The following is a 10,919-nucleotide window of genomic DNA, read 5'->3' on the forward strand; positions in this document are numbered from 1 at the left end:
AAACTAGAGTTGTGGTTGCATTTGACATTACAAGGACCATTAGAACTTCCAGTTAAAAGCTTTGGGCATGTTGATAAAATGCTGAAAAGACCATTTAATCTCTTGGGCATTTTGAGCACTAATGATTTGGGCATTTGCTGTCCTAGGAGATAAAATGCAGAGGTAGGTGAGTAGGCTTCCTTTGCTATTTCAAGATGACTCTGTCTGGTGTTAGGGACCTGGCAGCTTACCTTCCCTTGCACAGGTGCATTTCAAAAGTGCATAGCTTTTGTGTCACTGTATTGATTTTCCCTCTTACCTGGCAGTTACTGCCCAATGCACACGAGATTCTTATGCTTCTGCCCTCTATATTGCTAAATACCTAATTTGTGGATTCTCTTTATTTAGGAATTGAATCTTTTCCACAGAGAATAGTAAAAACTTTAAGAGGGAGCAGTATTTCTCTTATTCTTACAAGAGCATTTTTTTCCTTCTAGGAATCTGAGTATGTTTCTGCTCATCTTCATGAATGGATAGATTTGATTTTTGGCTACAAGCAGAGGGGACCAGCTGCAGTGGAGGCACTTAACGTGTTCTATTATTGTACTTATGAAGGTACAAAGCACGTTCTCTTGTCATTGTCATCAGGCTTGTGAGTTTTCATTATTAGACAGTAGACACTTGATTTGTGAGTGTAGCATATGGTAAGGCAGCAGATTTGTAGATGGAATATGGCAGCAAACTTTGTAACGTGTCATCAAAAAAAAGTGTAACTTTTTTAAAGGAGGGTTGTTACATTTTCTTTTGTTTTTTTTCTAAAAGTTACTGGGTTTTCTTGCCAGTTATTTACTTGCTTAAAAGCATATGTGGGAAGAGGTTTTTTGTGGTTTAGAGTTCGGGCACATTGCTTGAAAGCAGCTAATATTAGAGACAAATTTAATCTGTTAATTTCAAAGCTAACTTTTGGGTGGTTTTTGCGTGCTAGTTGTTGCTTGCAATGAGGTAAATGAAATTCATTGGATAAGACAAAGGCCTGCACCTAAAATTCCACATGCAGAGTGGAATTTTCAGATTGTATTTTAAATGGAGGCATTCTCTGGGGCTTTTTTGGGGGTAAAGGGTCATAATGCTGCAAGTAAATTAAGTTGACCATATTGGTTCCTAATAAGTTGTTTGGGTTGTGTTCTTTTTTTTTTCTTACTCTTTGTCGTTCTGATTGTGATCCAGGGGCTGTGGATTTGGATGCTTTAACAGATGAGAAAGAAAGGAAGGCTTTAGAAGGGATGATAAACAATTTTGGGCAAACTCCCTGTCAGCTGTTAAAGGTACTGCTCTTTTGCTCCCTCTCAACCAGACCTTTGTGGTTAAATACAACTGAATTACAAGGACTTCTGAAAAAAACAATGTTTTTTAAGGTAATGGTTTGTAATTTTAGCAACATTAAATCTTTGCCACATTACCCAAGAATCCATTTTCAAAATAAATTCATTTACTTCAAGGATTATTAGGTATTTAAGACTGTTTTCCCATTAAGATTCTGAGTATCTCATGTGCACTGAACAAATTGATAAACTAGTCTAATTTGTTACTCCTTCAAATGTTGCCTCCTAGGAGCCCCATCCACAAAGGCTGTCAGCAGAAGAGGTAGTACAAAGACTAACTAAAAGTGATACCTCTACTCTGAATCTCTTCCAACACCTCACTGAGCTGAAGTCATTCTTCATAGAGGTAGATGTGTTACTTGAAATTGTTTGAAGTATAACCTGAAATTTGATGTACTTGACACAAAAGGTCACAACCTGGATGAAAATAAACTTGCTTCCTATATAGAGAGAATATTTTACAATGCAGTGTGTATTAAATGAGTTCTGTCTTTTTAGTTGGCTTCACAGAGGTTGAATCCCATAATCTGCTGGCTGCTTGTGTGGGTGTTGTTTGAGTATTAAATTAGTCACCACACCAAGAAAGCTGCAAGCCTCACTGGTGGTGTGTGAGGAATCACTGAAGTTGGTAGTTAAACTCCCTGATTTGGGTCAGGGTTTCATCTGCAGTGTTTGTGGTGAAGCTTACCTGCACAAACTGAGTGGGTGTGTGCCAATGCCTTAGGGTGCTCTACAGGTCTGGCACTGATTCCAGAGCTTTGCATCTTACTCTTTACAGGTTCTAGATTTGTCCTTTAGCTTTTGGGTATAACCAGATCAAACCCATGTCCTTTCTCTTAGGGAATTAGTGATGGTGTGCCCATTGTCAAAGCTGTTGTCCCCAGGAATCAGTCACGCTCCTTTATTTCTCAGGGAAGCCCAGAGATCTTGGTGAGTTGCATGTGTCAATACTCTTCTTAAACTGCAGATAGTCAAATGAGTGTATTTTTTTTTAATCCAGCTTGTAGAGAAATATTTATTAACTGTTCCTCTTCAAATGTGTTCCTTTAATCTGAAGCAACTGTCAGTTAAGTAAAATATTTATCTTCCATGGAGAAGCCAGGCTGATTTGTTGAATGACATTTAAGAGCTGATGAGATATGACTGTAAATTATAGTGAGGCATATTGTAAGTTGCTACTTGATCAACTTCCCTGCAACAACCAATTTGCTAATGCAGTGCAGCCCAGATTTAAAATTACAGCATTGAGTTATTAATGGTGTCATTGTTTTCATGGCTTTCCAACCCGTGTGTTAAGCTATATCATATCTGGTGCATGCACATTCCAAAGGCCTGCACTGTTTCTAAAACTAACTCTTGCACTAACACACATTCTTGTACAATGGCAGATACCAAATATTGAAAGGAGAACAGTGGTTTTGTATCTGCATCTGTATATATGGCCTAGACACTGGCCCCAGTGCAATAATACTTTTGTTTTCAGGAAAGAATATTCCAATATTCCTATTTTGTATGTCCAAGTTATTGTCTTGGCTTATTTGTGGTACATTCATAGGTTATTTCAGCACATCTAAAATTCTCCTTGTGTTTTTCATAAATATCTAATCAAAGTAGCCTTGAATATTTAGGTTCCTTTGTTACTTCCTCAGAAATGAAACTGTTGTACAATATTTGTTAAACTTCTTGTGTCAATATGTTTACTATTAACTGTTAATATTCACAGAAGACAAGAAGCAGCAGCTTAAACTAAATGACTGATTTGTAATTGAATATTTGAGAGGGGTTGGGATTTTTAGTATTTGTCACCTCCCATCCTTCCTACCCCAACTTCTCTGACCTATGTAAAACATGGACTATTCTAATATGATTTTGTGTACCACATGTGGATTAACTTATCTGAGTGGGATTTTTTATTGATTTGTTTGTCTGGGGGGAGGTGCATGTGCTTTTTCCTTTGGTTTTCAAGAAGCCTCTGCTGGACCTTATGCAAGCTGCATTAGCATCACGGCAAGCAGAAAGTAAACCTCTGGGTTTCATCAACTTTTTTGTTAAACTTTTATAGGTAACAACAAGTCTGAACTGCGTTATTGGAACTCATGGTTGGCTGCCTTATGACAAAAATATTTCCAACTATTTTACATTCATCAAAGATACAACGGTGACAAATCCCAAGTAAGCAAATTTTGAGGAGGAGTACAGATGAATGTGTCTAAAGTAATGAAAAGCAATAATTGTTGAAAATCAGTGAAAATACTGTTTTCATTTTCAGAGTTTTCACCTAAGAATGCATCTTCTGGTGTGCAGTAATATTACCTCTAATCTGTAGTAGCATTCTAGTACAGTTATGTAAGTGGTATTTCAGGCTTCAGTTCTTAGAGCTACTTCTAATTTTTTCTCTTAATCATAAAAACTCATTGTGGAATCTGAGATAGTCTTCATACGTTCTTATGCTGGAGTAATACATAGGCATATGAGGCATATTTGGATTTTTTGCTTTTAGAAAATTCCTTTTTTGTCTTTAATGTTACAACACTTAGTAGGGACATGAGTTATCCAATTGTGTAAAAGGCTGAAAAAAAATCTAAGATGAAACCTTGCTTCCAGTCACTGGTGGCAGTGAGAGTTTTGCCATGGGTGTAGCCTCTTCTATAGATGGAATTCATTACTGATGTTTAAAGACAGAGGAAGTGCAAAATACTGCTGTTAACTGCTGTCGTTTGCCTGCAGAACACAGCGCAGCATGAGTGGTCCTTTTGCCCCAGGGCTGGAGATCACCTCCAAGCTGTTTGCAGTGTCCCATGATGCAAAGCTGCTCTTCAGTGGCGGACACTGGGACAACAGCATCCGAGTGACATCCCTTACCAAAGGCAAACTGATGGGACAGCACATCAGGCACATGGGTCAGTCACTCTGTGTTGGGAAATGGAAAGGGTCATGTGTGTTATTTGGTGTTCCCAGAATACAGCCACGTGCCCTGGGCACCCCAAGTGTAGCAGTTGTAAAGGAATGGCAACATATAACAGAAGAATGCTTGAATTCTGATTATACATAAATACTTGAGCATGGCTTTTCAGTCATTGGACTGGTGCTTTGATGTAGTTTCAAAATAAGACTTGCCTGCTATTTTTAGGTAGCAAAGCTGAATGTGTCAAGTGGGTACATTTGGCTGTATGATGATTTCATTGCTTACTAGTGTCACCAGCCCTTATCACAGTAGAGTATTTCATGCTGACTGCAAATCAGGATAGTGTGACAAATTGTATCCACATTGTCAGTCTGAGGGAAATTAGTGTTAATTACCCATGTGACAACTTTATCTTCTTTTCTTTATCTAGATATTGTGACCTGCTTGGCGGTAGACCACTGTGGAATTCATTTAATCTCAGGCTCCAGAGATACTACCTGTATGATATGGCAAATTGTTCACCAGGTGGGTTATTTAGGCATACTCAGAAGCAGTTTCTAGACGTATTTTTTTCCTCTGTTTTGCTATTATGTTTTATTGATTTCTTTTCAGGTTTGTAGGGAAGATGGTGCACTAAAATCAATTAGCTTAGTAATTTCATTCCTGTTGTCTTCTCTGAAGTACTGTGCATATTAGTTACTGTATAGCTGAAGTGCACTATTTTAGAGGCTCTCTTAAAGATTTCATAGATGTTTTTCAGGGCAGGCAAATAAGAATTTTATATTTCTAGGCAGTTCTTCACTCTTAGTAGTTGCATTTTAGCACTGCCTTTTCTCTGTGGTGGGTGTTGATAACTACAGCAAAGACAGCAGTGTCTATTACCTGTGTTTGCACTGGCATTTGAGAATTCTTTAATACTGGTCTCATGCTTTCACACAGTGAAAGTAGTTGTGTGATCCACGTGTGTACTTACACTCAGTCATGATTTCCATCATTATGCATTTAAATGCTGGTTTCTGATTGCTGCATTTAAGATATACAAGTAGGATTAATTGCTGGGGGAAGCTGTCATGTTTCGGACAGTAGATTTCATCAAGTCACCTTGAGCTTATCGTGGAACTAAAGTCAACACATTAAAGCTGTATAGTGATGAATAATTGCATGTGCTTTTGTGGAAGCTGTCTTTATGGTGGGAGTATTTATAATTCTGTAAAGAAGTACTTTACAGAATTAAAGTAATTGTAGTAACGGTGCATGGTCAAAAAAAGTAAGACCTTAGTGCTCATAGGAGTAGCTTTTTGTCTCAAGTGGGGATAAATGTTGGAGATTTAATTTCTTTTCATGGTGAGTTAACTCACACTCTGGAAATTATCTTTATTTAGAGGTGCTTTTTCTGAAGATTTTTAATTTTATTTTAATTAATAGATATATAAATGCTACTTTATGCGTAGTAAATGTTTCTTGTGAGACTTTTATCTTGGTCTTTACAAAGTGGCGGCAGTGGACTGTGTACTGGGATTTCTATTCAGCCATACTTCTCTGCAGTCTTCTCTGCAGTGACACTGTCTGTATTTTGATACTTGTTCTGTATTCCTGCATGCTTCAGGCTTTTAGGGCCTGATTGGCAAACAAATCTTTGTCACAGAAATCAAGAACAAGTGTGTTGATGGGATGTGTGAACAACTCCTATTAGACCTGCTCACTGTTGTCCTTGCACTCCTGGACACCTGCTGGGGTAGGAAGGTGTCAGCAAAATAACCTTGTCTCTCACACCCACGCAATAACTACATGTTCATTCATTCCTGGGATTTCAGTAAGTGAGGTGCTGAGACAGAGGGTAATACATTGATACTGGAGTGGTGAGTTATGCCTTTGACCTCTGTCAAATATACACCTCACACAACTGGCACTGAAGATACCAGAAGTTCATTTTTTGTTTGTCCTTCAGCTGCAAGAGAATGTGTCATTGCACTTTTTGTTACTCTCAGGGAGGAGTGCCTGTAGGCCTGGCACCTAAGCCATTACAGATCCTTTATGGGCACACAGATGAAGTTTCAAGTGTTGGCATCAGCACTGAGCTGGACATGGCAGTGTCAGGATCCAGGGTAAGCACCTTCCTACTTGTCTTTTCTTTGCCTCTTCTCAACCAAACTCAAACCATATAAGGTGTTTGAAGTTGATTAAGAATAATAGTAAAAAAGTCACTATTTCACAAGTTTTTTCTTAAGCCTTCCTTATCAAGAAGTTATTTGCCATCCCCTTTGCTGTCTGCTTAAATCAGACTGTCTCAAACCGCTGTGCAGAGCATAGGCCTCGCCTATTATGTGGTGTTATTCTGCACAGATGAGCTTTAGTATGTGTGGACTTTCTTGGAGATTTTAAGCTTCTCATAGCAACAGTGTTCTGATTGTTTCTTCCTTGCTGTGTTAACCCTGAAGGTTCTGTGCCACTTGCTCATGTTATGCCTTACTGTATCGCACAGGCAGGCTGCTGGACTCTGGCTTTGTACTCCATGTAATGCCTTCTTATAAATGGGACCTGTGAAATGGCTGATTTGCTGCCTATTCTCCCTCTTGCCCTACTTGCATTTGTTTTTTTTCATATGCCTATAGTACATGGTCTTGAGGGGAAGGCTTCTTTGTGCAGAGTTCCTAATGCTCAGGAGTCCTTATCTCCCACTAAGGACTGAAGTGCATTCAGAGTATTCCCTGTGTCCTGTGTGTGTAAATACTGAGTGTTGTGGTATCTCTCCTGCTGAATATCCCCTGCCCTCGATGTGGTTGCTGCAGGATGGCACTGTCATTGTCCGCACTATTCGGAAAGGTCAGTACGTGAGGACTCTGCGACCCCCTTGTGAGAGTTCTCTCCTGCTGACTGTTCCCAATCTGGCTGTGTCCTGGGACGGCCATATAGTTGTCCACACCAGCGTGGAAGGAAAGACTACTCTCAAGGTACTTAAGTTTGTGGAAAACCTCTGTTTCTGTCACTGAAGATTTTAATCACAAGTGTATCTAACTTTATCTCATTTCCCGTAGTAATGAGGCTTTCTGAGTGTGCAGTGTCAGTTTCTGTATTTTTTTAAATTCTGCTGGCCAATTCAAGTGAAATTTGGTTAAAGGTAAGTGACAGGCATATTGTGCTCCTGTGAGTTTCATGAAAATCTCCAAACTCCTGCAAGATGCTCAAGCATACATTAATGTGTCTTCCTGGGAGAGCCACTTTGGACTGGAAAACTAGGGGAAACAAGTTCACTGTGCACAGGAACAGAGGCTTATAAGGAGAGCAGCAAGTTCTGGGTGCAAGATGCTCGGTGTCCACAGAGTTTCTTAGTTTGGGATTGGAGATGCAGCTGTAAAGTTGTGTTGAGCTGTGTAGTTGCTTTAATAATGGTAGAGGTGTTGTGATTTCTTTAAACATGGGAGATTTCCTGGAAAACAAATCTCTGTAAGCATACTAACTACATTAGGAAGAGGGGGAGAGAAGAGATTCAAGGTAATGCCAGGCTGGAAGAATTTAAGATGGTTTTGTTATTTGCATCTGTAATCCAGCAAGAAGTCATTGGCTTGTCTAGAAAATGCTTCTGGATCTAGCTCTGTGGAAATATGCTTGTTTCCTTCTGCTTTTGGATTTGGGACGGCAAGAGAGTAAGGGGGGTGGTAGCAAGGCTGAAGACGAGTGCAATCTTACTTTCTCCTTTCTTAACAAAAGTTATTATAAAATAGGGACCTATCTATTAAATCCATGGATGTTTCCAGGAAATTTAAAGTTGATTGAATGGACTACAATGTTACATCAAGAGGTAGCTTCAAAAACTTCCATACAGGACCTTACCTCCACACACATTGAGTATAGACTCACTACTCTTGCATTGTTCAACAGGGAGACTGTTGTCAGCATTATCATCTGTGGGTTGTTGCCAAATTGGTGCCTTTTAATGAGCAAAAGATACAAGTAGAACACTCTTCATGCTATCAGTCCTCTGTGACATATTTATTTTAATCCCTTCAGGATAAGAATGCATTACATCTCTATTCTGTCAATGGGAAATATCTGGGATCTGAGACTCTGAAGGAGGAGGTGTCTGATCTTTGTGTAACTGGCGAATATATCGTCATGGGCAGCTTGCAGGGATTTCTTTCCATACGGGATCTCTACAGGTAATGTCCCAACATTTTTACGGAGATACAAATGTGGAGGCTTATAGAGCAATGGCTGTGTAATAAACTTTGCTTGGTGCTATAGGTGATAGCTGTTGCTTTTTCTGTGTTCCCCCCAAAAAAATTGTTTTGGTGCGACTAGGATGTGGAGAAAAATAAAATGAGAGGTTGTAACAGATCTCTTTCTTGCCAAACATTTATCCCAATTAAACACCTTGAACTGACAGGAGGAGCTGTCAGTTTGCAAACTGCTGTGATTAGTCACAGGGAGCTCAGCAATTGCAGGATCAAGCCTCACATAGTTCTGCACCAAGTTTTAAGCTCCACTTAGTGCTTAGCTCTGTAGAGCTCCATTGCTCCTCAGAATGGGAGGGACGTTTGTCACTTAGGCAGCTGTGGCACTAATGTCACTGTTTTTCAGTGAAAATGTCTTAGCTTACTGACTTAACCTATCCACATCTGTTCTTGTTATTGAAGCTCTGATTTGGGATAAAATTAGATTCTTAGGATACAGTTAGATAATTGAAACTGCAAATTTTATCCTTGAGAAACTGTGTTTTATAGTGCATCCCATGGGTAGCAATTTCACTTGCATGTGATTTTTTGCAGTACTTTCTCTCTGTGGTTTTTGTTCCTTTCAGCCTGAGTCTGAGCATCTCTCCCTTAGCCATGAGGCTGCCAATCCATTGCATTTCTGTCACCAAAGAGTACAGCCACATCCTTGTTGGCTTGGAGGACGGCAAGTTGATAATCGTTGGTGTTGGCAAGCCGGCAGAGGTAAAACCCACCATCAAGAACTTTTTCTACCGAACAGTGGGAAGTTCACTTATTTCTGCTTTCCAGTTGAGCAAGAGGTCTCCTCTATGGCAGGGTAAATTTAAGAGCAAGTTTCAGTTTTCAGTGGGAAACAAATAACTTTTGAGACTGCTCTACTGAAAGTTCTGGTTAAGAACCAGATGTGTATAGGGATCGCAGATGGGAAGCTCAGCTGGACTAACTTCCAGGCTTTATCACTCACATCTGAATAAGCAAAGTCATAATAGCTAACCTTTTCTGAATGGGATAGTGTTGTCAGCCTCTTCTTGATGAAATAATTTTCCAGAAGAAAATTGGAAATGAAAGAGAGCAAGCTACTTTTTTTTTTTTTTATGGTTTCTATCAGATATCTTTTAATATGCATTGACTGACATTGGGGAAAAAGGTATTACTTCTTTCTGTTGAGAGTCTCTAATGGTAATGCACAGGGAATCACTTCTGTAGGTTCCCAGTATGCTTGTGCTCCATATGGTGAATAGAAACTTGTTGGTCCTGCATATGCAATATCAATTACAGAGCATCCATCTCTCAAATAGATATGCCAAATTTTTATTGTGCAAAACCATAGTTTTTGCTTTTATTACTTCTTGTAATGACTTTCAAAGTACTTGAGTTAACTTAAAACTGCTTATTATCTTCGTAAGTCAATCTCTGTTGTGCTGCTATGTATTTATTTGAAAATGTGATGATCACTTTTGCATGATCTTTAGTACATGCTGGAAAAGTGTGTATCAATTATATTTTATATTTGAAATGTGAAAACAGAGCAACTTTATTTGTCAGTATTTTTAAATTTCCTTGCTAGGATATATATAGTTTAATATTGGAAAAATATTCACACAATGAGAGCCTGATTTTGCTTGCACTGGATGTGGAGGGAAGATTTCCACTGACTTTCAGTTTTCTATTGTAGAATTGAAAAAGAGCTGATTATTATGTGGTTAAACATATGTTTGTAACAGCAGTTTTAAAGCCACTGTCATTTCTAAGCTTCCTATTCCATAGAAAAGATCTTTTGTAGGCTGAAATTTGTGTGTATCATTAGACTGAAGGCTTTTGTTTTCTTATTTTCATTTTTTAATCACATCTATTTTTCTAACTATGCAGAAAGTGTTGTTTCAAAGACTGGATTCCTTTTATGGTTATAGAGGCTTTCCAGTGACTTTTTTCCCAGGATTTTCTGTTTACAGTTCAGATGATATGCAAGCTTAATATCTGTGTAAATAGATTTTTTTTTTAAAACACAGACCTATAAGCAACAACATTATGTCCCAGATTTTCTAGTTTTCTATAATGGCATCAATCAATATATTTGAAAAGTGTGTGTATGTGTGGTGTTCATTTGTTGAATGACTTATTTTGGAAGGAATGTGTTAATTCCTGGAACTTTATCTGTATGCAGAAGGCAGTGTTGTAGTTCTGGCTTTCAGTGGTGATATTGATCCTTAGGACAGAGGATTGGATCCTTAGCACAGACTTGCTTTAATGTGCAAAAAGTGAAATGCTGCTTGCTATTGAGATTGGCCCTTAGTGTTTCTGCACTGACAGTTTCTAATATGGAGTATAATAAATGCTTTTGTATTTTTAACAATTACTTAGCTGGTTTGGATGTTGCAGAAGTCTGGGCAATTATCACTTGTTAGTGTTAACCCAGTGCTGTACTGATATAGCTCAGAACAT

At 38.7% G+C, this 10,919-nt stretch overlaps 1 protein-coding gene across 7 annotated transcripts in view; it reads left to right on the forward strand.

The window, feature by feature from the left end:
- NBEAL1 (neurobeachin like 1) overlaps positions 1–10,919 on the forward strand; it is a 78,383-nt gene that overhangs the window by 60,093 nt on the left and 7,371 nt on the right. For 3 of the 7 annotated variants that reach the window (XM_059853232.1, XM_059853231.1, XM_059853233.1), the window contains 11 exons: positions 477–594; positions 1,207–1,304; positions 1,591–1,707; positions 2,202–2,291; positions 3,424–3,533; positions 4,089–4,261; positions 4,697–4,791; positions 6,255–6,371; positions 7,056–7,217; positions 8,275–8,423; positions 9,065–9,200. In XM_059853232.1, the coding sequence (XP_059709215.1) occupies positions 477–594; positions 1,207–1,304; positions 1,591–1,707; positions 2,202–2,291; positions 3,424–3,533; positions 4,089–4,261; positions 4,697–4,791; positions 6,255–6,371; positions 7,056–7,217; positions 8,275–8,423; positions 9,065–9,200 (1,365 nt within the window). Of the gene's footprint in view, positions 1–476; positions 595–1,206; positions 1,305–1,590; positions 1,708–2,201; positions 2,292–3,423; positions 3,534–4,088; positions 4,262–4,696; positions 4,792–6,214; positions 6,372–7,055; positions 7,218–8,274; positions 8,424–9,064; positions 9,201–10,919 lie in introns of those variants that run through there. The other 4 variants (XM_059853234.1, XR_009487364.1, XR_009487365.1 and 1 more) reach the window with 4 other exon arrangements.

This window comes from Haemorhous mexicanus, chromosome 8 (genome assembly GCF_027477595.1).
Source record: "Haemorhous mexicanus isolate bHaeMex1 chromosome 8, bHaeMex1.pri, whole genome shotgun sequence".
NCBI lineage: Eukaryota > Metazoa > Chordata > Aves > Passeriformes > Fringillidae > Haemorhous > Haemorhous mexicanus.